This window comes from Coloeus monedula (genome assembly GCF_965178545.1).
Source record: "Coloeus monedula genome assembly, chromosome: 7".
In the NCBI taxonomy this organism is placed as follows: Eukaryota; Metazoa; Chordata; class Aves; order Passeriformes; family Corvidae; genus Coloeus; species Coloeus monedula.
Window position 1 is genome coordinate 23,903,053 of NC_138787.1, and position 26,679 is coordinate 23,929,731.

General features: G+C 40.9%; 1 protein-coding gene across 3 annotated transcripts in view; it reads left to right on the top strand.

Annotated features, from left to right (window-relative positions):
• The first annotated feature begins 11,169 nt into the window (after positions 1-11,169).
• Positions 11,170-26,679, top strand: part of RBMS1 (RNA binding motif single stranded interacting protein 1) — a 147,188-nt gene continuing 131,678 nt past the window's right edge. For 2 of the 3 annotated variants that reach the window (XM_082285319.1, XM_082285318.1), the window contains exon 1: positions 11,170-11,376. In XM_082285319.1, coding sequence (XP_082141445.1) covers positions 11,302-11,376 — 75 coding nt within the window. In that variant the 5' untranslated portion in view covers positions 11,170-11,301. The remainder of the gene's footprint in view (positions 11,377-26,679) is intronic. The other variant, XM_082285320.1, reaches the window with a different exon arrangement.

Genomic DNA, 26,679 nt, shown 5'->3' on the forward strand with positions numbered 1-26,679 from the left:
AGCAACACAGGAGACTATAAAAACAAAGTGACACGGAGGAAATAAAGCAAATTTTTTCCATCTTGTGTGAGTTTAGGTGCATAAACCAAAAACCTGCAGCTTGCTGGGATTCTGTGCTCCATCTTCATGGTAGCCAGTCTATTCCTGGAGGGATGGAGTCCAAAGTCTACTACATCAGCTTCCTCTTTATGAATAAGCTCTTTACAAGTTGTCTGCTTAGGCAGATTTTCTAGGTGAAAGTGGTACCTTATTTGCTCACTTTTTTAATAAATTGTAAGCATCTATATTTTTAAGATCTAAAGAACCTTAGCATAGATGACCCCTTATCTCTGATCCCTCAACCATTTCAACTAATCTAATAGGAAAGGACCAGAGATGGGGAGATAAACAGGGCCAGGGACAGCAGCATGAAAGCAAAGTAAAAGTAACTGGGTGACTGTCACACCCATGAAAAGGACTATTCATAAGAATTGGATCATCAGACACAAGGCAAGGCCAAATGACCCATGTTAAAAGATGAGTAATGCTTACCTTTTAGCAATAAAATAAATGTTGTTCATGAGAAGGTATGATCCTCCCTAAGCAATTTTCTCAGCTTCCGGAATGTACAAAGGTAAGGAAAAATTGAGACATAAAAATTGACTCCTGGATTTGAATCATGCCATGATTGAATGGCAGACTGAAGAAAGGTCATTATGAAGGTCTTGTCTGTGAGCAGCTCTGTGAGCAACTGTGATTGGAGCCATGTCTTATCTTTTCCTTTGATAAACTGAAGAGGCTGAGCTGAAATGTGAAGTCAAATATCAGCATTCTTCATGCAAACATGTAATTTCTTTTAATTTTAACTATGCTGTTTTGAGAAAAGGCTCCTCCCTGTTTGAAGGCCTTTTAAATCCACAGTCTACCAGACCCCCACATTTGAGTTGATGATGTCCATGTTTATTTATGCCTGCAAGAATAATACCTATCACACACACAAATGTGCTTAACTGCTCCCAGATGAGTTGGTTCATATATACATTTTGCAAAAGGACTTTATATTGAGCATGGGTTTTTTTTAGGTATATCTTCACCTCTTTATCCTGATAAGAAATTACTTCATATGTCTGTCTTACTATATCCTGCTAAGAATGTACTATAACTGGAAAGAAAGAAAGAAAGAAAAAAATTTGAAATTGAAAGGACAAAGCAACCTATCCACTAATTTAACAATCTATATTTTAAAAAGAGATTTTTTTTCCTTTTACTGGTAACAAGAATCTGTGCACTGTACTAAAAACTGACAGCTGTGGTTAAAATCTTGTATAAATTTGTAAAAAGATGTATGATGAATTTACTTAGTTCTGTTAAATACTTACGTAAACATATTATCAACAAGTATTAATTTCATTTATATTAATTATTCAAATTTTCAGTTCTCTCAGATTAATTTTACTTCCTTTGTGGGTGTTTTGAATACTTTATTGGATTCTGAGAGGGGGAAAATGTCTAGGGCTGGTAAGAAAATACACAATCAGTAGTTAAAGAAACTACAGTTAAATGTATTATATGCCGTAACCATGATAAAAACAAATCATATTTAAAAAAATAAAAAGGTAGAAGGGCTTTCAGCATGGTCTGCTGTGTCTTTCTTTTTAAATACAAATTAGAAATAAGGAACAAAACTTAGTTTATTTGATTTTATTTAGCATTCAGAATGATGTAGTGTCCCTGCCCATGGCAGGGGGGTTGGAAATAGATGTTTAAGGTCCCTTCCAGCCCACACCATTCTGTGATTCTGTCGTCATCGTGGCGTGTGGAAAGGCCAACGTCTGGAAGGCTTACAGAAATAGAAAACATCAGCTCATGGAGCTGATAATGAGGCAGGCAGGGAGCAGTGCCGCGGGATCTGCGGGGTGCTCTGTATCTCCCGTGGGAAATGATCTCCCTCATGGCACTCCGGGAGCGAGGAGCACCTGGCACCTCGCAGCATCAAACGTTTCAGACGCCAGAAATGGAATTTAAAAGGCTGAAGTGTTGTTTCCCCGGGTGTCCGGATGACGGCATCCCTTGGGCTTTTGCCGTTACCGAGTTCCCTGCGTTTCCTGCCTGGAGCCGCTTGTCCCGGGATCCCGGCCCGCGGTGGGCGCTAGGGGGCGCTGTGCCCCGCTCCCAGCCCGGGCCTGGCCTGGGGAGCGCCCGGAGCCCCCGGGGCCCGCCCGGGAGCGGCGGCTCCAGCGCCGGGAGTGCTGCCCGGGAGCGGCGGCTCCAGCGCCGGGAATGCTGCCCGGGAGCGGCGGCTCCAGCGCCGGGAGTGCTGCCCGGGAGCGGCGGCTCCAGCGCCGGGAATGCTGCCCGGGAGCGGCGGCTCCAGCGCCGGGAATGCCGCCCGGGAGCGGCGGCTCCAGCGCCGGGAATGCTGCCCGGGAGCGGCGGCTCCAGCGCCGGGAGTGCTGCCCGGGCTCCGAGCGGCTCCGCAGCGCCCGGGATGCCTTCCCCAGGCGTGCCAGCACAGGAGGGGAGCCGGGGGGTCGCTGGCGGCTGCGACTCCCAGGCAGGGGTCCGTCCCCACTGTCACACCCGACCAGCGGCACCGCCTGACGGACGCTGTTCTTGAGGCGTCAGGAACTGCTACTTCGCAGAATCACAGAATCCGATGAGTTGGAAGGGACCCATACGGATCATCGAGTCCAACTCCCTGCCGTGCACAGGACCATTCCCAAGAATCACACCATGTGCCCGAGAGCGTTGTCCAAACGCTTCCTGAGCTCTGTCAGGCCGGAGTTGTGACCACTTCCCTGGGGAGCCTGTTCCAGTGCGTTTTAAAATATCCAACCTATCCCTCCCCTGACACAGCTTCTTGCCGTTCCCTCGGGTCCTGTCACTGGTCACCACAGAAAAGAGATCAATGCCCGCCCCTTCTCTTCCCCTTGTGAGGAAGTTGCGGATTGTGAGGTCTGAGCATCCAGATTTCCCACGTTGTTCTGTCCAAAACACTGCTGCTCCTGCCTGGCAGGGCTGTCCCACGCACAGAACTGTGTGTGATATTCTGAAAATTCTGCCCTACAGCTGTAATCACACATGCCGGCGTTCCTTAGGTTTTGTAGAGAGTCTAAGGTTGTAAATTAACTAGAAATTATAATAAACTGAAACTATAAAACCTTTGTGAATTCCTAACATATTTGATCAGCCAGTATTAAAGTATGAAATACCAAAACTATAATTCTCAACATGATTGCAAGGTTTATCAAATACTTGCTAGTCTCTAAGTCCTCTGAGAAAAAGTTGTTAACATTCTTCATTGCTAGAGATGTGTTGATTACAGCTCAGACTTTGCCTTGTTTATTTACAGTTTTTAGGTCCCCTAGGAATATATGTTTGGAGATTTGATGTCTTTGTGTCTCCCCTAGTGAAAATGGAAGCAAAAGTGCTTTATAAACATCAAATTATTTTTTTAAAGAGTCAAAATTCATAAAATGATGCAATAAATACTGCTAGCATCTGATAGAAATATTATCCCACAATCAGTGAGTACTTTCATAAGTTTCTCAGTGGATTAAAGCCCCAGAGACCAGTACTGCAAATGCAATATTTTTATTTGGGAAACTTTCCAGCAAAATAAATACACATTGGTTTATAAAGAGCTGTTATGAAACACAAGAACTGGAAAGGTTTTTAAACGCTAAGAACATTTTGCTGTCTGTCTGAAACCCTTTTTTGATACAACAGTGTTTCTAACAGGCATGAATTCCTAAGGATGGGGAGAACTATCTTAAGATGAAACTCATAATTTAGGAAACAAGAATGATACAAAAAAGTTAAATCTACAGATGAGAATTCAAAGCTTTTATTAGTGTATTCACTTATTTATGTTAGAAACAACAAACTCATTAAGGTGGCCCAAAACTGGAGAACTAGCCTTGGAATAAGAAAATCCAAAATTACAGAATTTTTTCTAATATATATTATTTTATTTCTATTGTTTGCAACACAATTTATGTCCTTTATAATCTTGTAACAGTCACACAAACCTTTCTCATCCCAATTTCATGTCTGTGAATGCACTCAAAAAATGGATTCAGAAAAGTATTGTGAAGATGAATCCAAAAAAATCACAGTACAGTAAAAGGATGGCTTATAAATATCATAAATGTTTATAATTAAATGCAAAAGTGTTTGTCTTCTCAGTCACACTAGCATGTAAATTGGCATGTCCTGAAACAGCACAAAATGGACCCAGAAGAATCTCAATTTATCAGATTGACACTTCTCCTCTAGCAATTTTCAGAAATAAAAAAACTTTTTAATCACCTGAGAAATACACCATAAGTGGGACATCTAGCTGGGCTTTGCTCCTGGTTCCACAAATTCCCATCAGCACTGGCATTACTGTCTGCCAGACAGAGGAAAATAAATGAAGTTGCTGAACTTTGCTTTGTCAGTGTTGCATGACTTGAAGACTGTTTCAGCAGGGAATGCTGGGGCTTCCACAGTGGGGTCATCAGCTAGAATGAATCATCCCAGCTTGACTGAAGACCTGGCATTTCATCTGGATGGCAGAGATGGATTCAAAGCCAAGGAGGAAGCTTCCATTTTTACAGCAGATCAAGGGTGCTGACACATTAACGTTTTTTGAATTATGCAGTAGAGACACATCACCTATTAGCTCTGATAGCGTATTGCACTGTAAGTGTTAATCTGCATGTACACAGGCCGAGTGTTCAGCATTTACAAACAGTTTGTGATAAACATGACAAATTGTGAATGAAGCTCAAATACATGGACTAATTCTAAATGGCAATGTGGTCTGGTCCTTTTGTGGGCAAGATGTTTTCTCTGTGTAAAGAAAATCAAATAAAAATAGCACTGATACATATCGGTTGAGATACATACTGTAAGTGTTTCGTTCATGTGACAAAGGGTTTTTAAAAGTTCATTAAAATGACTTATTCTCTAGCTCCATTAAATTACAAATTTAAGACATCAAAAATGTAGACCCTAATGTTGTATATTTGATTATGGGTAAATTGCCTATGGTTTTCAAATTATTCATGTGCTTTCTTAAGGAAATAAGGCTGCTCATGTAATTGTTTTCCCTAGCCACCTTCATCATCCCTTATGCCATCACGATTTTTGAAGTCTTTGGGTGACTTCAGTGAAAGGTGATGGTAGAGCAGACGTCAAGGTAGGATGACCCTGAAAGCTGCTTGAAAGTCAGTAGGTGGGAAAGGGCGAGGAAGCTGGGGTTCTGTTTGAGAGTCCACAGGTGGGGTTCAGCCTGGGCCATCTGCCTGCCAGCACTTCAATTAAACCAGCTCACCCTTAGGTGGGATCACACAAAGGTATGGGGCAGCTCAAGGTGTTGCTGTGTGTGATGGAAGCAGCAGGAGGAGTTTGAGACATTGGAAAGACTTGCTAGATGGTTTATAAGCTGTAGAACTTGTCTAAAATACAACTATGTGTAGATTGGAAAGTAGACATTCCATGCTTTGGAACAGTTTTATTCCAAAAATAGGAAAATTTAGGGGCATTTAGGGTCATTTTAGAATGAAGCCTGAAGGATGTATCCTTCACTTGCTTAAGATGTGCCTAAAGACAGTGCAATATGTAACTAAAATCTTCAGAAATAAGATGGCTGTTCTCTGTGTTAATTAAATTTTCAGTTTTTGTTTGTATGGCAGAAAAAAAAGATGTTTGTTCCAAATTATCTACAAATGATTAAAATCAATGGTTTGAATCCCATCAGGACTAACAATGGCTTGTTGGTCAAGCTGGTAAAAAGACACTCACAATTATTCTTATGCTGCAGCCAAAGCAGGCTGGGCTTGGTGTTTGAGGAGAGACGGGAGGAATGGCAAATATTGCCCTGAAACTGAGATGAGAAAATTGAAAGGAAATGTTCTAATGAAAGAATCATAGCTGGTCAATATTTTATAGCGATACAATTATTCTGTTCCTTGTTCATCTGCTCACACAGTGAAGTCTGTATTGCCAGAGAGACTCCAGGATAGTTAGGAACTGCGTGGGATGGAAGTTTCTGATAAATAATGTATGAATAAAAGTGGGATTCTTAACTACCTCCACCCTAGAGTGAACATAGTCCTGTAATACAACTCACTTCTGCCATCAGTGAGAAGACTATTTACATAAAACATGTATTAAATAGATCTATGGAGCTGGACCAACAAGAGGTACCTCACAAGGTTTTATGAAGCATGCCGGAAAAAAACAAATTGCTTTTAGTGTGCAGTCATCTCTGTTAGATGATTGGGATAAACCAGAATATAGAAAATATAGGAAGTGGGGTGCTTACTTTGGAAAGAATTCTTCGAGACCTATCTAAACATGAGGAAAAGGTTATTACCCAAATTCATGGTGATATGTTTAGCTGCAAACACAAACCGTTTTCATAAGCAGTGTGGTGGCATCTTTTGTGGGCATCCATTGCCAATATTGGGAGCATTGCCTGGTGCACATGAAACCATGAAAGGGGAGGCTCAAATGCAGAAGCATGTTAAATGTCTGTATGTTAATGCCAGTTAAATGCTTCACTTGCACAATCTTAGAATAGTGTATAGCCCTGTAGGTTTTCAGAAGTGAATCACAGTGCCTGCAGCTGTCAGGAGCAGCTGAGCCAGTGCAGTGCATGGCTCAGCTCTAAGGATAAACAAGGGCACGCTACATTCAGCAGTGTTCCAGGGAAATGCTGTTACACCAGGAGAGCTACTGTAAAAGTACAGAATTGTACTCACTCTGTTGAAATAAATATTTAAGAATTTGCTGAAAGGGTTAATAGCCACTAAAGCCAGAGAGCTGATTTAATTGATGACAACAATCAAGTGCTTTTCATCTTGGTGGCCCATGAACAATGGCCGTTTATTTAGCCTTTGTGCTTGAGTGTGGCCTAGTGCGACCTAAATTGAAGAGTCTTTCATTTGTGTTGCAAAGCAGTCAAGGCCCTGTGATGGGGCTAAGGGTGGCATTACAACAAGGAGGTTTTGCAAGTAATTGGAACAGTGTGTGTTGAAGGCGTGGGGAAGAGCAAAGAAGCTGCGCTGCATTTTTGTAGCCCTAACATGCTCTTTGAGAATGTAAAATAGATTCGTGGTTTGTTAACATTTGTGCGTGAATTAGGACGCAGTACCTGGCCTCTCTGCATCCACAACTGATGTACTGCCGGTGCTTCTATTTGTTTTAGTCCTTTTATGTGAATCGCAATCGGCAGATTCTTAGCGAGTGATTGTGGTGCCCTGCACAGGCAAAGAACGGGGTGAATGTTTGACACAGTTTGCAAAAAGAAGTAAGGCACAGGGTAATTTAGCGACTTGCTCACCCTCTCACCCACATGCTGTGGTACATCTGGTTTTGAGGAAAGATCTCCCAAGACTCAAGTTAGTATCTTAACCAGAAAAAAAAAAAAGTCTTGTTCAAATATCCCAGACTGTGTCATAGTAATAACGATTTCACCATAAACACGTCTGTCTCTTTCACCTCAACCAATGCAAAGACCACAAATGGTGCAGAGTACAGCAGTTCCCTTGGTTCCTGAAGTGAGACGGTTTAAATACATTTCCCTCCTATTCTGCCTTGCATTTGACTTTTTCTGCCTTAGGGTAGAACTCCTGATGTTTAAATTAATCTGTAAAATGTGAATGGGATTTCTCTTACAACAGTATTAGAGTCAGGGCATAACCAGTGATTGGGTTCCACTGAGTTGCCCTAAAACTCCTCTGACATGGCAGCACATACAGCGCTTCTCAGGCATTTGCTGCAAGAACCCAATTGTGTTTTCATCATATTTTAAGCACTCCTGAGCAGTTAGAGAATATCCATGATACGGAAGTAATGCAAAGGAATCAAGTAGAAGTTAATATTGTTCTATCAATACTCAGTGAACTCTGGCCATGGACAAAATTGTGGAGTACTGTTTTCCGTAACATTTTGTAGGAAGTCAGCTTTTTACTCTTTTGGGTATCTACTTACTTCCAGAACACAGTTCAGTGTTTATCTTCCTTCTTAATCCTATACCTTGTGTGGTGCATAAATGGTGGAAGCATTTTAAACCTTGTGAGCATTTAGTTATGACAGGAGTTAGTGCTGCCAGACAGCACAAACCGTTTCAATTTAAAAGTTTTTATTTGCATTGCAATTAACATAAGTAATTAAATCCAAACGTTTCCATTATTATGAAAAGTTAAGAAATTAGTAATTTGGTTTAAAGTTTCATCTGCAATGCCATCCTGACTGTATTGCTCAACTTGCATTCATATTACTAAGTTGGTTGAATAATCAATGTATTAAAAAGACAGAAGCAGAGATTGCCTTCTGTGATGCTAAATTTGATTTTTTTGACCCAAGAAGTCTTCATTAATTAATATGGTAAACACCTTAAACATAAATTTAAAAAAAAATTTAAAATACTGTAACTGAAGCTCATGTAAATGATTCCAATAAAATAATTATATCCTCTAACCACTTTTTAATAAAAACTGAGTATTATTTGCAAACTCATTAATCATCACTGGGATCACTGCACTGTAAAAGTTTGCAGTATTAAGTTTCAGGCTTATTTTTTTAATTCAATGGTAAATTTTAAACTATGAATTTTGAAGTTCTTTGATGTCAGCTTCGCAGATATTCCAGTGGAAGTAGATCTTTAATTAGAAAATATTCTGGTTGAAAATGGAACCGAATTGGTTTCATCATTACTTTAACAGTGACACATGTTTGGGGATGAGATTAATCTTTAGAGCAAAAGACTTCGTTTGAGAAAGTTCTAAGTCTCTGCAAGGAGAGACAGGGAAGGAACTTGGAGATCAGCTTTAGCTGTTACGGTTGAAATCAAATACTCTCTTAGCCAGATTTGTTCTTTCATCACTTCCAGGAGCTGTTGTGGCAGAGTGCATTGCTGCTCCTCTCGCTGGCAGCCATCAGCCATTACCAGTAACTTGACACAGTTAAGCTGGAGACTATTGCAGTTGTAAATGCTGGAATGATAGAGGCTGCATTTCCCCTTTCCTCTTTTCCTAAAGATTTTTTTTCTTCTGGATGCTTCTCTCCTCATTCAGGATTGCACAATATACTTGTGACAACCACAGTTGCTGTTTATATGAAGATAGATTCTAGGAAAACACTGTTTATTTCCAGATGTCTTTAGTATAACGTTTTCTTTCAGATTCATTCTTTCCTTCTCCTCAGGAAAATCCCCACAAAGTGCATCCGTCAGTTACCAGCTTTTATTTCTTCTTCTTTCTTACTCTGTTTTTCTCTGAAGAAAACTAAGCGTACTAGTACCCGTAACCTGTCAGCTTATGAGAGGCCAGCACCACATTCTTTGTAGTTCAACCAAGAACTTCAGACCACAGTTTGGCAGTTCTCAAAGCAGTCTACAACAGTATCCTCACGTATCTGGGCTGTAGTAACACATTTCCCCATGAAGCTCTGAAACTTCATTTCTGCTATCCTCTGACCATGCACTACCCTGGAGCCGTATTACCTGGCATTCTTCAGAGATAATTGCTGCCTGTATGCTTTTTCCACTGCATAAACGCCAGTAAACAGAGGACAGCTGATTTTAGCCATGGCCATTTCAGCTTCTCCAGATGCACATTCTTAACCCCCTCAAATACCTGGTATTTCTGTTCTGATCAGCTTTTCCCTAGCTTTAATCTTTGTGCCTCTCACAAAGGACATTACCAACTCATATGTTTTCTGTATTTCTCCTTGTTTTCATAGTCATTCTAGCTGTGTGCTAACAAACAAAAAACAATCCCCAAACAATCCAAACAACCCCCCCAAACCTAACCAAAACTCAAAAGCTCCCATGCCTTTTCTGGGGAAAACTCCTCCTAAAGATACAGCTGGTCCTTTAATCTGTGTGGACCACAAAGCAAGTACAATTCTCTTCCCTGGCAAAAAGTTTTAAAGTGATCTTAATAGCTAGCAAGGAGAGCTGCAATGTCATTTGTGTAATTGTCCTCTGCTCAGATGGAATTTGGAAGAATATCTGCAGTTACCTCTCGTTGCTCAGACTGCACCGGGGATTCACGGCTGCACAAAGGCTGCCTTTGCAATCCCATTGGGATGCCTGTACATCCTTCAGGTTTTAAATATTTCTTTCTGCTATTATCACATTTAGTGATATGCTTGATGCTAATAAACTCAGGAGTTTTGGTGGACCTTAAATACATGTTTTATTAATCAAACAGTGCTGCAAGACAAAAATGATTTGGATTAGTGTGACAAAGAAATGGCATCGGCTTAATGCTCTGAAGATCAGCTTATCTTTGGGTTGAAAAGAGATGGACTTGTCAGAAGTAAACCCACTGGACTAAGTGTTTTCTTTACAAACAACAGTAGAGCATAGTATGCTGCCGGTCCCTACTTCTAATGTTCAGGAAATTACCTTTCACAGAGAAAATATTCAAGTGAAAAAATACAGCTATTATTGTCTACAACAGGAATGTTTCCTGTTGGAGAACTCGGCACCATTGGCTGAAGTACAAATTTAAGAACGTGCAATGGGCCAGAGAAATTGGTCTAGCTTTGTGGTTGCTGCTCTGTAAACTGATTTTAGCACTGCAGTCTCTTCTGCTCCGGCAGATAAATGGACCCTGTACCGTCAGGCAGAACTGAAGCCAAATTTGGTTTTCCAGAATTGTACCCAGTTTTCCTCTCCAGCTTGTGCCCTGCACCACTGCTCAGCAGCGGGATGCACAAAAGAGGGAAGGCGATAACAAAGCACCACCAGGCTAATTAGGTCAGAGCCGAGCCGGGCGAGATACGGCCACTGCAGCTCTCCTCCTCCTCTCCTCCAGAACGCGGAAAGGCTCCGCTCCGCTCCCACCGGGCACCGCAGCTTTCCCCGGCGCTGGAGCGGCCCTCGGGCCGAGCGGCGCCGCTCGCCGCCCCCCGCCCTGGGGGCTGCCCCGCCGCGGGGCCACGGCTGGGGCTCGCCCCGGGCGCCGAGCGGGGCTAAGCGCCTCCCCTCGCCCCTGTCCCCCGCCCCTCCGCCAGCCCTGCCCCGCCGCCTGGCACCGCCGCGCCGGCCCCGAGCGCTCCCCGCGCCGCCGCTCCGCTGCTGCTCGGCCCGGCCGGGCGGGGACTTGGCAGGAGCTCCTGGGCAGAGAGCGAGAGTGCCTGCCCCCGCTCCGCTCCGCTGTGGCTTTTGGGTGGAGGAAGGTCTGGGCTCGGCCGAGGAGCAGCAGCAGCCGCCGCCGCCGGAGAGGAAGAGGCAGGAGGGGAGAGCTAGAGACGGAGAGGCGGCTGGAGCCCCCCAAAGTACCCCCCCATCCCTGCACTGCAGGCTACATTTCCAGCTTCATGGGCAAAGTGTGGAAACAGCAGATGTACCCCCAGTACACCACCTACTACTACCCCCAGTATCTGCAGGCGAAGGTAGGGTCCGGCACGCCGGGCGGCGCGGCGGGTCTGGGGCTGGCCCCGCTCCGAGCGGCCGGACAGGGCCGAGCCCGGGCGGGGGCTCCGCGGCTGGGGCACGGCCCGGGGGGGGCGGTCAGGTTGCACCGGGGGACGGAGACAGGAAAGAGCCGACAGCCCCTTCCTGCCGCCCGCCGCCGCCTCGGGAGCCCCCGCCGGGCTTCCACTCCCTCCTCTCTTTCCCGACCGTGCAGTCTCCGACCTGACGCCCCTCTCGCCTTCCCCCTCCCGCTGCCGGTCCCTCCTCTTCCCCAGGGCTCTCGGTGTGTCTCCTCCTTCCCAACCACGTCCTCGGCCACCCCGCCGCAGAGCGGAGCGCTGCGGGCCGCGCTCCCGCTGCCTTCGCCCAGCGCAGCCCCTGGAACGCGGGGAGAAGACCCGAAGTTCGCCCGGCTGGGGCTGCCATGGCCGTGCCTCAGCCGTGGCGGGGGTGCTGCGACATCCCGAGGGGTGGCAGGGCGTGCTTACTGCTGCTATGGGGATGGCCGTATTTAATTCCAATTAATTACGGGCATTGGGGAAGCTGTCGGACTCGGGTGGGTACTCATTGTCTGTGGAGTTGGACCTTTGTGAGCTGCCACCTCGCAGTTTTCAAACTGGATTAAAAAACGCATCAAAGGGTCCAGCTGCTGATGATTAATGTTGTAGACGGGTAGCTGCTTTTTGCGGGGATATGGATGTTAGTAGTTCTTGCGGTGGAGAATCTCCACCTTTTTCCCTTTCTCCTTCAAGTCTTTAAGGGCAGCCAGCCCCACTGCTCTAGAAGCATCATGCTGCAAACTGGCAGATGCAGAGGTGGTTGCATCAGCTGTCTGGAACATTTAGCATAAGCCTTTCCAACCACCAGTGACACTCCTCACAAATCAAAACAGACCCATATGAGTCTTCAATGTGTGAACTTTTTTTAGAGGTTATAACCGTGGTGTGGGGTTTGGTTGTGATTTTTCTATTTTTTTGCTATTGAAGTGTCTTGCCTCTTTGGCAATGACAGGAAAGAATTCCCTTCCTTTTATCTGCACACTTGATAGGCTCTTCTTTTTATTGCGTTTGTGTTACTGTATTGTGAAATGTATTTTATACTCCTTGGCTGAGAAATAAATTCCGTTTGACAGTCATGAGACATTTTACAAGGCAGCAATGAGGAAGCTTTGAAATGTGCTTTCATATATACAGAAATTGATAGAAATGTGATGAAGGTCTTAAGGTGATTTGAAATGACTAATCTGTTAAATGTGCAATCGACATTAGGCTAAAGATGTACAGGCTATAGCCATTTAAAGATTATGCTGCAGAGTAATCACTGCAGTACCGTTTACATATATATATATATATTTAATGCCTTATTTTAAAGAAAGATAGAATGCCTAAAGGACAGCCTTTTGCATCACTTAGCTGTATGACTGCATGTACATTCTCAAATGAAACAAATGTCTTTATTCAGAAACTTTTATCTTCATGGTTTTGCATGGCAATAGTAAGTTACAAACCAAGTACATAACATGGAATATATATAAAGCAGTATCACCCAGCTGTTTTGACCTGTAAATAATTGAAGAGGGAGATACACTGTAATAGCTTGTAGTAGTTAGTAAAGAATGATCCTAGAAATCCATGATCCTATGAGAAAGCATGGTGGACCATCTTTTGAAAATGTTTCCTGTGCAGATAATCTAATATTGATTTGTATTGCAGTCAGTGACATCTTCAAACTGTCTTGCAGTCTTTGCTATAAAATTATACAACCTGAAATTACATTGCTCTGTTTCAGCAGAGAGAACACAGATCCATTTGACCTACACACATGAAATGAAATATCTGAGATCCAGTGAAAGTTTCCTGTTTTCAGAGATCTCGATTTTACAAAACAAATAAAAGAAAAATAGCTGTCTCCTTGGTAGAAATACAAGGACCAGTAACTGTAAGTTTTGATACTCAAGTATGCAGAATCCAGTAATACAAGCAATCTTCCCACCATGGATCCCCTCTAAACATGCGGAAATATTAATTTAATTCATAGTTTTTAGATATTCTATTCTTTGGGCCCCAAAACAGCTCACTGTCCACTCTGTGTCCACTCTTTCAGTAAGTCTGGAGAAATATTTGGTTTTTGTTAAACACGAATGACAATAAGAGTGAATCACCTTTGCTGAATGAGTGATGGGTAATGGTACATGATTACACTGGGGGAGGTAGGAAAACATCCTAAACCAGAAGTTTTGCTTCTCATCTTATCTTTATTTAAATAATGATGGAAAATCTGCTGACTAATAATCTGCAAATCAATAACTAGGAGGTGATAGGAATTTCTCGAAAATGGATTTTTCTGTGGAGCACTCAAAATTACTCATTAGATAAATTGCATACATTCCTAATGGCCCTTTAGGTTAAAATGTTGATGTGGTCAACTATTTTAATTGCTACAAATATGGTTTAGATTTTAAAAAACAGATTTTGTATTTGACTGTTATGATCTTCACAATCTTATTCATGAAGTATTCAAGCTGGTTCAGTGATATATTCTGTGAGGAGATATAAACATTTGCTGTGATTCAGCACCTCCCTCCCCCTATTCTTAGGGAGCTCTGCATCAAAAGAGATTAGTGAAATCATGGACTTAAATGAAATGAGCAAAATTAACTTTGGAAGAGGACTTTTAATATGAAATATTATGGCAATGAAAACAGATTGAAATAGCTTTAAGTTGAAGCTTGTAAAACCTTCATTTTTAGGACAGTTTTTATTCTGGAATATGTTTGACATATCTGCTAAATTTTTGTGTCTTCTAATGAATGTATGTTTTAGGACAGTTTCTATATTGCAGCATTGTATGGCTGGTCAGAGAGCATCAAAAATATTGTCCAAGTTCCCCGGATGTTTCTAATGGTTTGGGTGCTTTCTTTAAGCATTTCCGTAACATTGCTTTTCAAATTTCAGCTCAGTTGTATTTCATTTCCATACTTAAAGCTTTACTTATAATTGAGAGATTTTGTATTTCAACATTTTGGAAAATTATTTTTATTACGATTACATGTGTTCTACCAGTGCTTAAAGGCCTGTCTGCCCAGGAGTAAAACCTGGCTGTGCCGGGCAGAGTATTGTAATATTTAATGAGACAGATTACACATAAACAAATACAAATGTATAGAGACATGTCCAGGCCACAATCTGTTTGCTTTGGTCAAGTAAGAAATAAAAGTGAATCTATCTTTTGTTTTCCCCTATCAAGTGGAATGCAGGGTCACAATGCACACAACAGTTTACAACTAAATTGTGATAACTACCTGTATTACTGGTTTTCCCTTGGAGAGTTATGTGGCAATATGGCTAATTCCCCTGGTAGGCTTCTGTATCATAAAGGAAAGTTCTTTGTATAAGAGAGAGTTCATAGAAGATGGCAACATTTCCTGTAGATAGAATGGCTTATCTAAAGTGTTAAGCATTTAATAGTCATAGATAATACCTATGTGATACTTGAATTCTAGTAATTTTGTATGGTGTTAGGTAACAAAACCTAGACCTAATGAAGTCTGGTGAATCTTGCTGAATTATCTTCAAGTGGGCTTTGAACTTGATCATTTAGTACCTTCAAACTGGTGCCCTGGCATCTCTGAGAAGAACTAATATTTCTGGAAGTTGTGTAGGTTTGTAGGCAGGACTGTAGATTGATATAAATTGTAGTGAGCAGGCAGATTCTGCCATGTCAAAACTTTGCTCTCAGGCTGTTGAGAGCAAACCTTAAAATGGGAACACTTAATTTTTACCCAAGCCTGTTGATGGCAGAGTTAGAAGGAAATTAGTTATTAAGCAGTGTAGACATGAAATTATCTTATTAGCAGACACTGAATAAGCTGCAGTTTAGTGTCAGTATATGAAATCAATAGACCGATGTAGAACCATCTGCTTCTAAAGCAGAAGAGGCAGGACCTGCTAATTGTTTGCTGCTATTGTGTACCTTGGCACTGCATTCTGCACCAACCACAGGTCTGTTACCCTTTAAAAAGTTTTAGTAGCTCATGGACTGATTTTCATCAGCATAAATGATTACTAATTCCAATTAGTTAGATTTATTCTGTACGCACTAAGACTGCAAAATCTGTACATAGTAAAAGACAAGTTTACAGTAAAGCAGAGTACATGTGTTTATAAGGTTGGATAAAAGTAATTTGCACATTTTGTGTTCTGGGAAGTTATATTAATTGTCCATAATTGTGATCTCTGTGGTTCTTCACTGAGCTTAGAAATTCATTAAAATAAAAGAAAAAAACCGCACAGGTTAGTTGCAGACAAACTTTTTTGTCTCCACAGAGTTACCTGATCCCATTACCCTCTTCAGCCTCTTGAATGTGCTCTCTCCCATTCCAGCCAGGCTGGAGGTTTATCGTGCAACTATCCAAAGAATTCCTTCCAAAAATGTACTCTATTGTGGAAGGGAAAGAATTTTAAAATCCACCAATTTTAAGAAAAGCTTGAGCATTTTGGTGGTAAGGTAATCCCTCTGACTCCATTTCAGAGGATGGAAAATAGGGAGAAATGAAGAGTATTACCTAGAAAGAGCACTGTCTTCCAAACATCCCAGTCTAAAACTGGGAACGTCTGTTTACATCCATACACCAGTATACACACAGTAACTTTTCATCACTGGTCACAGTGATTGTGCTACATAATTGTTCCAGCCAGCTTGTTTTGTGAGGGGCATCTCTGTCCTTGTCCCAGTTGTAGCTACTTTTAACTTCTAAAATTCAGTTCAGGTGGTCTGTGATGAACCAGAAATATGCCCTTCAGAAAGTATTTCTAGAAACTCTGGCTGGAATAATTCTTATATATGCAAAAGTCTTTCTAGAAATGGGTTGAGCAAAGTTCATACAAAACTCTGCAAGTGTTCATAACATGTATTTTAATGTACATTGTTGTAACTCTCTAAATAACTCTGATAAAGGAACATGAAATGTAGTAACACTTCACAACACCATCATCTCGAAGACTGGCTTTGTTGAAGCTAACATGAGTTTTGCCTTTGGTTTCAGATAAGCAACATTTACTAGAACCTTGATTTATGGTTGGATTATGCTGATCATGCTTAATTTGGAGATGATTTGCAATGACATGATGGTCTTAATCTTCAGAGGAGCAAAAGTTAGGGAGCACAACACAGAGATTGTGTGATCAGGGCTGGAATCAAGGAAAAGCAGCAATGGCATCTGTAAGGTGTGTTAATTTTGTATTTTTCTCCAAGGGAATCTTTTAAAAAGAGCTTTTAAAGCCGCAACTTTCCTCCCCAAATCTAGCTTCTTTATAGAGAGGAATGGTATAAATATACAGACGCTACAGACTGAATTTACGAATGACAAAGTAAAAAATATTTTCTCCACTGAATTAATGGTAGAAATTACAGGTTCTTATTAGCTTTGTAGTTTCTAGAAGTTTGAGACTAAACTCATCCCTCGAGTACACCACGCTTGGGGCTTAATTTGATGCTGTGTGATTTGCCTCATTTAACAAATGTCAACAAAATCTTGGTCCCTCTCTGTGATTCTGTAGTAACTTTAGTGCAGACATACGAGCAGATCCTGAGTCTGATGGTCTTATGGGACTGACTTTTACAGAAGAGTGATAAACCAATCTGTGACTTGAAATAGTCTTGAGACATTTATCCAGTGCTGTTTTCCTTTTGTATTTGATTGTTAACCCCCTCCAGGCACCGGGTTTGAGTCTGTGAAGTTTATATCCAGTAGGTAGGCAACAGCTGTAAGAAGCCAGAATTGCACAGTGTCTGATTTGTGCAAGTGTATTTTCTAGCTTTACCTTCAGCACAGGATCCCAAGGCAGTCATGAAAGGTGTGCAATAAGTTTGTGGGGGGAGAGGCTAATTTTCTTTGAATAAAACAGTTCTTTAAAGTATGGGGTTTTTTCAAAACTCAGCTGATACTCTTCCTAATAATAGTAGGGTTTTTTTCTCATTACTTTTAAACCAGAATTGAGCATGCTATATACTTCTAAATATTTTGCTTCTACTTAGAGAATCAGTCTCTAGGTCTCAGTCTCAAGGATAAAGTTGCTTGAGTAAATTTCTGAGCTTCCACTCAGTGTTGAAAGAACAAAGAAAAGGTAGGCAAAATTATTCACATTTTGAATGGAGAATAATACAATGTAGCTAAGCATTGTTTTCTAAATCTATTATTCTATAAAACAATGCCTTTAAGAAACATGTCTACTTAGTATATACATCAAAAACCACCTTGGACACAATTTTTCATCTGCTTTGAAGTCCAAGTAGCAAAGTTTGACCTATCAATATTGATAGTAGATGCATCATTCTTACTCAGAAAGGTAATTGATACTACTAACACAGTACTTCTAATGAAAGAAATGTAACTGTGGTAGTAGTAAAGAAGTTTGAACAAAGGCGTAGTAATAAATGGGAAAATATAGCTCTGTACAGTTATGTATTTCAGTTTCAGTCTTCCATAATTGAGAAAATAACGGTGGCTTTTAAAAATAAATTGTTTTTCATTTAATTATGCTTTTGGTTTGAGACATAGTCCCTTAAAAATGTATGCTCAGATTTAGCTAAAATTATATACTTGTCTTTGTTGTATTGTATAGACTTTTTGTGAGCTGTGCAAAGTAGTATTCACAACTATTTTTACTGGAAAAACTCCTACTTTTCTAAAAAAGTGAAAAATGTTGGAAAAGCATGCTGATAAAAATCTGTTCTATTCGAGTTTAATTCATTTCAGTCGAAACAGACACACAACAGATTCAGGTCATATTTACTGTGGTTAATAGATGATAATTATTATCTGACTTCATGCATCTTCTTAGTCTTCCTCAGCTGAAAATACCAAGATCTGCATTTAAATGTTATTTCAGTAAGTTCTGAGCTGAATTATGTTATCTCAGAATTGAGGAAGACAAGGAGCTTGGACATGGGTACAACCAGATACACAGCTCACTTGTTCCATGGTAGCTTTCAGAGTACTGTGTTCTTGTTTGTGGTCTGAGACTGTAAGAGCACATTTAGTCTCAGTTGTTCCGACTTGTTGAAAATATTTCAAAATATATTTAAGATAAATTTCTGAAATCTCAGCATGCATGTAAGGCCTGTGAGAAATGCTTCATATTCAAGGTAGATAAACAGTGCTTACTGATACAAAGTGGAATACAAAATGTTTGGTGTGACTCTTGTGCATTGAGAGGGAAGTATTGATCTTTTCTAGAGAGGTGGAGTGAACAGGCTTCACTTTGTGGATTTTACAACAGGTTAAGAAATGAATTCCTGTGCTTGTCTCTTGGCAACACACACTGACACAATTTCCACAGCAGTTTATAGGCTCTGGTAGTATCTGTGACCTCTTCTGTCCCTCAGGCCATAGCTACATAATCACTTTAATTTTACATAACTATGCACAGAGCCAAAAAGGGCAATGTTGTCTTCCCCCATTGCTTCCAGCAATCCATTCCTATCCCTTTCCCTGTGCTGGCCCTGTATGATCAGTCAATGAGCTGAATCAAGAAACCAGTCTGGCTGAAAACTAACCCCAAACCCCCCAACTGCGGTACCTTTTCACAGTGGAGAAGCTAATGAGATACTTAAGAAATTTGAGATTTGCATGGCTATGGGTGAAATTGTCTCCAAAAGAAGTCCACCCTCTTAGGCCTCACCTTTGTCTGATGCAGTGGTGCTGTGTAGCTCTTCTGGATAAAAGGTTTTCTGTGGCCTTGGCCAACAGGGCTCTTAGGTTACCAAAATCTGCTGATTACACGTAAATGCAGATAATTGTTAACATAATTTTTCTACTATATCTGCTCTTTTGTTTCAAATTGTGTTAGATGTTGGTGCACTAAGTGTTAAAAAACCCTTTGAGTCTGTCTTTCATTCTCAGGACCAATGATTGTGGAGGTAAGTGTGAAATAATTTGCTGAGAGGGCTTAAGTTAGGTATAGGCCTGGGAGAAAAGAAAGAATCAAACGTAAATGAAACTTTCAGAGGCCTTGTAGCATAATGTTACATCTAACTTTCCATTTTCAGCACAGTGCAACATTGATATTTTATTTCATTCTGGGGAAAGGGGGGAGAAGGCTGGCACTTCAAATTAGCAGCAGCTGCAGAATTAAGACAAGGGTGTTAGTGACTCATTTGGAAAAGTACTAGCTAAAACATTCTGTCTCCTAGAAAAAACATTAAAGAAGGGTTTATGATACAAACTTTGAATTTTGTGAATAGTGTCAGTGACCCTCTGGTTTACTCTGGGTAGCTTTCCTGATTAGTGACCATTTGCTTTTGACTATTGCACATGAAAATGACGGGAATACATGGGGACATTTTGGAGGGGGAAACATAGCTCCTATCAGGGTCAAAGGCTCTAGAATACCTCTTACTTCTTTTGACCCAGTCAGTTGTCCAAAAGCTCAGATTATTATTGTTCCAGGTAGCTGGAAAAAAGGGCTATGTGTAGTAGCTTCTTTGATGTGTTTGAATAAATGACAGAGTAGTCAAATTCCAGTTTCCCTGAACACAGGGAACTTGGGTCATAGAAGGAGTTTCTTTGTTCTCAGTCCCAAATTTCTTTTCCCAATTCATTATTCTCACCACTCAGGCCTTTTACTGGACTGTATTCAAAGTGCTTGTATTTAGGTTGTTCTCTACTCTTTCCACATCTGTATTTGGGTGAAGTTTTTTTCCTTTCTCTGATGAATATGGGTATTTCCCTCTTTTATGCCCAGGTCCTACAGATGGCTTTATTTAGAAGAGCAGGCTATTTTAAGAACAGAAGGCTAAGGGGAGATCTAATTGCTGTCTAAATGTATCAAATGAGGATGCGTTGAAAAAGTGGAGCAAGACACTTCTTGGAGATGCATGGGGTAGGATCACAGGATAATTCAAGTTGGAAGGGACTCCAGGAGCTCTCTAAATCAGCCTTTTGCTCAGCTCAGGTTTGTCTAGAAGATCAGACCAGGCTGCTTAGAGCATTATTCGGTCTGTTCTTGAAAGTCTTCAGGGATGGAGATGCACAGCCTCTCAGCTGTGCTAGTTTCAGTGCTAGCTATTGGGGATTTTTTTTCCTTATTTCAAGTCTGAACCTTTGGTGTTTCAGCTTAGGCTCATTGACTTGTCCTCATACCATGGACTACTGTAAGAACCTGCCCCTTCTCCTTAATAACCTTCTCAGAAATTTCCATTCTATAAATGAAAAGCTGCTATTAACTCCCACCAAAGCCTCCATTTCTCCAGCTCAAACAAACCCAGTTTCTTCAGCTTTTCACAGAATATGTGATCCAGTCCCCAGCCATCTTGACAGCCCTGCACTGAACTCGCTCTGGCTTATCAGTGCCATTTACTGGGGGCCCAAAACTACATTTGGGATTCTGAACGGAGCCTTTCAAATGGGGGATAGTCACTTCCCTTTCTGTGTGCAGCCCAGCAGCAGCCAGAGCATGCTGCTGGCTTATGCTTGGCTGGCTGGCTGCCACAGCCCCCAGGTCTGTTCCAGCAGAGCTGCTCCTCAGCCAGTCAGTTCTCAGCTGACATAATTTCAAGGGACTCTTCCTTTACAGGTGCAGAACTTTGCACTTCTCTGAGGTAAAAATGTTTAAACACACCAGTCCTGGTACAGAGACTTGTAGTGCTCCACTTGGTCCAGGTATGACATCCACTGCTCTCCCCTTGTCTGCAGAGCTGGTATTTTATCATAGAGGGGAATAAGCAATAGGGTGAAACACAATGGACACAAGTTAGGACATAAGAAAATTGTGATTAGATATGAAGAAAATCTTTTTTTCACTGTAAGTGTGACCTGAAGGTACTGAGAGAGGTTTTGGAATTTCTTGGAGATGGTGAAAAACTCAACAGGTCCTGAGCAACCTGCTCTTGGAGGGAAGTTGGGCTTGCACGACCTCCAGTCGTCCTTCCCAAACAAGTGTGTGATTCTGTAAGGCTGGCCCTGGTAGCCATCCATCAGCATGAGAGGCTCTAAAGAAACTGCTACTGTTCCTTCCGTGTTCCATCATTGTAAGCTGTGCTATGGAATTTGGAAAGGAAAGGTATAGAAGGAAATCCCTTTTTCTGTTTAACAGGCCAGGCATTATACAGATATGCAAATGACATTGCAATAATCATAAATCATGCAAATTCCCTTATGCCATTTTAGCAAATATCTTGTTTAAGCGGCTTAAAATTTGAGGTTTTAGGTTTGTCTATTTGTTTTTCTCCTGGCAGAACATTATAGTGCTACAAAATTATGCTGTAAATTGTGACAGACTTGTATACATTCTTATACCAAACCACTTTTTTGGGCTGGCATTTCTTGCTCCTGCATCAAATCTGAATGTGATGATAGGTTTTTGTCTGGAACATGGATTAAAAATTAAATAAAACAGTAATTAGCCCCCAAATCTTGTTTCTTTCCAGCAGACATTATTCGGAGGTACAGCAGAATAATGAGGAAGGCAGTATTCTTTCTAGTGGAAAAAATTGGAAGAATTTACATGTTCCTATTGCTTTTCGCTAACAGTTCTGCTATATTTCACATGACTTTTCTTCCAAATTACAGTAAGTTCATCAGCTGCAGGAGCTATGGATACATGAAAGGCTTCCAAACCCACCCACCCAGCTTCTTTAGCTCGCTCTGCTTTTATTAGCACTTCTTTCCAGTGTCTTTTATATACTCTCCCCCAGATTTTCTAAGGATTTTCAATGGCAGGTATAATAATAGGAACTCACATGTTCCCAAATCCTAGAGTTAATCTTAAAGATGCTGCTTTTACTAGATCTTAAAAAAAAATAAAATCACAGCTATGGTTGTCAACCAGATTGGTGATGAGAAAAACATGTAAAACCCACCAAATGTCAGTTCCTTTTTACACTGCTAACTAAACTGATCATAGTTGTCCATTAATTCTGAAAATCAGGTTCCTTGTTAGGTGCCAGAATATATATTTAGGGACCCTACACTGGATTAAGTTGGCCCTAAGATGACTTTCGTTGCGAGAAAGTCAAAGATAGCAGCATTATCACTGCAAGTCATTGTAACAGAGAAGAAATTACCAGTTGAACACTTCTTTATTTTCTTCTTTGTCCTGGAGTGTTTACCTTGATGGTGACTGGGCTATCCAAATATAAAAAAAAAGTGCAGATTTTTCCAAAAATATAGAATTGGGAAAAAAATGAAGATACATTTGTGTGCTAGGGATGTTTTTGCTCTTACGGATTTTAAATGCTATTCTTGGAATTTTATTTAGTTGGAGGCCTGGGACTAGGGAGGAGTGTTACCAAGCATCTAACACTTAAATGCTGAGTAGGCATGCTACTTTGTGGGAGAAATAGCAAAATACCATAGTAAAAATGAAAGAGAATGACAAAAGTTTACTTTGCCATGTTGCCCCCAAAAGAGGCAGGAAAGCAACTATGCATAATTTACATTTGTTGCCCCTTTCCTTCTTTTAAAAATTGAAAGTGGAATTCTATGTCAGATGAATAATTGAATAATGATTGCATGAATAATAGATACCTTTTTATTCATATGAAATATAATGGGCCATTTTCCGTGCTTACTTACACTCTGTTCAGCTCTGTCAAGGTTAGTAGAAGTGGCTCCTCTTTTACTGATGTTTATATGAAGTTTAGAAATGTGTATATGCTGAACAACAGAACTCCTGGCATTTCTGTGCCACACCTTTAAGAATAGGAGTTTATCTGAGTGTTGTCTTTGAAAATGTATTCTGTCTTTCTCACTGATGGAAACTGTGCTACTCTTGTCATCCAGGGAGGATGCTGCACATCCCAGTGCTCTGGTGGTGGTTGTATGCACGCTTTTTAGAAACATGTTGGATATGTAGTCTAGTTTAGATTTAGCTACCAGTTGTTAGAAAATATTCACAGTTGATTCAGTTTCCATGATTGACTAAATATTGTTATTCTTTGATCTTTGAAAGTGTGGTGTCTACTCTGCAGGATAGCCTGTGCTTCAAGTAATTTAGATATTAGGCAATCTAGTGAAGTATGGATGTGCATGTATGATTTATAAAATATTCTGGGATGCTGTTTGTGTAATGAAGGCATTAATGTGTAAAATGGGCACTAGTTTGTGATTTTTTCCTAAATTAAGACCTCAGTCCTTCTCTTGACACTGTTACTGAGCTGCATGTGTTCTTTAATTTAAATGTCCCTCGAATCTAGTCTTTGCAGAAAAATCATGAATCTTCCTTTTATATCAAGAAATAATAAACATAATATTAAGTTGAATATTTATTTTATTACGGCCCCCATTTTTCAGTTTAAGTGACCTGGAAAATCTCCAGACTGTACCAGACAGCCTGTAGCTTTAAAGCAGAGTTCAGGAGCCTCTGGATGCATTGGAGACAGCAAAAAGAAAGAAGGCTGGTATCAAGGGTTGTGTACAAATTTAAGCAACTCTGGCTTGCCTAATTACTGGATGATGTCAGGAGACTGAGCTGGGATTTCTGGGAGTAGAAAGCTGAGAGCCATGTCTGGGAATGACAAATATTTCACAGTTTTAGTGAGAATCTTTTGGTAATTGATACTTACAGGAATAGCATCTGGAAAAGAGAAAAGGAAACCATGTCTCGGAATGCCACTGAGATAACAGCAGAGAAGTAGCAGGGGTTCTGTAATTTTATTTAATGTTGGCTTCACTGAAGCGACAGACACCTTTAGAGCTACCCAGTGTTAGTCCTTGCTCCCACATTGAGGCTCAGAGCACCTTGTCTTGGGAGTGATGGGTTTGGACAGAAGGGAGATGGTTCCATGGGGCTGATCCAGTTTGATTTCTCTGCCCCCAGCGCTGAGCTTGTCTCTGGAAGTGGGTTAAATAGGCTCTTAGCAGCTGGCTGTAGACCTGTCTCTTGAGCCGTGTGTTGTCATTTGAGATAGGAAAAGAGGAAAAGGTAGCTGAAAAGTACAAAGCCAGATGAAGGGAAAATGTAAAGAAAACTAATTTTGAAAGAGGAAAATTGCTGTTGTGAACAGATAAGGGAAAAGAATAAGTGAAAAGAGCACAGAAGAGCAGAAGCCCAATTCAGTGGAGAGGCTGTGGCATGTGTGCCACAGCATGGCACAAGAAGACACCTCCAGCTGCCAGGCCATCCATGGGGAGTTGCATCTCCAACAAAAGGAGATTGAAGGCAGTATTCTACAAGAACTCAGTTTGGGGATTGCTAAAGTTCAGCAAGAATAAAAGGTTATTTTTACAAAAACAATGGATGATTTTGGGGAGCAGACAGACAAGACCTCTGGCAAAGGCCTTGTTTTATACAGATTGTGAGAGGACAAAAGGTGCTCCTGGGACAAATGTGACAGTTATCTTTGCCTCTTATCTGCTGCAGCCCTGTTGTGATACTGGATAGTATCAGTTACAGAGGTAGAAGTTACAGAGGTAAAATTCACAGAACTGAAGAGTTTTTGCATTTCTTTTTACTTTCTTGTACCTTATACATTTGTTTTCTCATTACACTGAAACTAGTGCAAGAACTTCCTGAACACTCTCTCAAGCAATGTGGTGGTATTGCAATTCTTTTTGATATTTTATATGTTCATAAATTCTCTTATGCTGAAAGGTCTGGCATGAATCTGAATCCAAGAAAATACACAGTGTAGCAAAGACTAAATGGAGTTAGTATCCACTTAGTAGACAGAATATCACTGCTCCAAGCAGAATTGGCTAAACAGAAAAAAACCCCAGAAGGCTCCCATCTCAGTATAAAACATCAGAAGAGTATGCATGGAGAATAGAGCTCAGTTGAAATGGTACAGTATATCAGTCAGAATGAAACTTAGAATTTACAGTAACTTGTCTTTTTAAGCTTCAAGCATAGAGACATGCTTTCTTACATTAGTTTTCCTTGCTCATTTGTGCTGTTTGTGCTATCCCAGAATCCTTATGTGTCCAAACACACTGCTCTGGTCATGCGTCAGTCAGCTCAAGGCTGAGGTCCATCACTGCAGCCTGAGGAGATCCCATGTTTGGACTAGAAATAAGATTCCAGCCTGCTTTGGTGAGCAGAGAGGTGGGCTTTCTGTTTAAATTAAGATCACTTGGAGGAAAAAGCAGGAGCAGGAGCAGGTTAGAAGTGCTCAAGTCATCACTGCAGAATAGCATTTGCAGTTTCTATAGCTGAAATAGAATGATCTGTATATTTTAATTCGTATTTTATGTGAAGTGGCCAGAATCACTGTGTGTTATGGCCTTTGGCTGTGGTGGAGATCCTACTCCAAAGGAGTAGCACACAGAGTTTGTATTTTTCTGTCATGACCTACCCCTGTGGAGCAACACAGCCCACAAAAGGGCTTTGGTGTTATGGAGAAGGAGTTGCAAATAATGCAGAGTGATTTTTGCGCTTTGAGTATGCTGTCCTGAAGCTGTAACTACATCAAAACAAGAGAAGATCCCTTTTATTTCATTCACGTTTAACGTCTCTGTTTTGTAGCTTTTGCTTTTCTTTCTTTCTGATTTTTATTTTTTTGATCACAGGTTATATTGGGGATGTTAACACTCAAAAATTATAACATCAGAGTTCTGCAGCATGTAGTTTCATCCTGCATCTCTGTTGTGCGCAGTCATCCCCTGAGAATGGTATTTGGCATCTAGTTCCTTGACTCTGACAGCAGAGATCCTTGAGTGTAACTCAAGGGTAACTGCTGTGCAAGCACTGGGCACAGTATTAGCACAGCGAGCACTGGTGGAAGGCCAGGTATAAGGATTTATTAGGTATTCTGGAAAAATTATCTCCAAATACTTTCAAGTGAGCAGAGCTTTCTTCTTGAAAAAAAAGAGTACCATTGTCCAAAACAACTTAATCCACTTTCAAAGCCAGCTAAACAGGAAAAGGAATTCTTCTTCTGCAAGCTGATTGCCTTGTCACAGTGTTGCTTGTAGATGTAGTTATATTTAAATCTGTTAGTGGATGCACGAGGCTTCTGTTCTTGCTTCTTTCCAGGACGAAGCCTTAAAGGTTTGATGGTACTGAAGTAAACACACTGGAGCGTTACAGAGTAAAAGCTGTCAACGGTGCAGAGTATTGACGCTAACGAGATTTAGAGCTTGTCTGCACCTAAAAATATAATGGAATTTATAAGGAAATGCTTTTCTGGAATTATTGAGTGCATTAAATTTCCATATAGATGTTCATGTATCTATACATCCCTATCCAGGGTTATTTCAGAGTAGTTCTGGTAATTTTCCAAATGTAGACAAGACTTAATTAAGCTGACTCAGTGTGCTAAACTCATGTCACCTAAAACTCTAT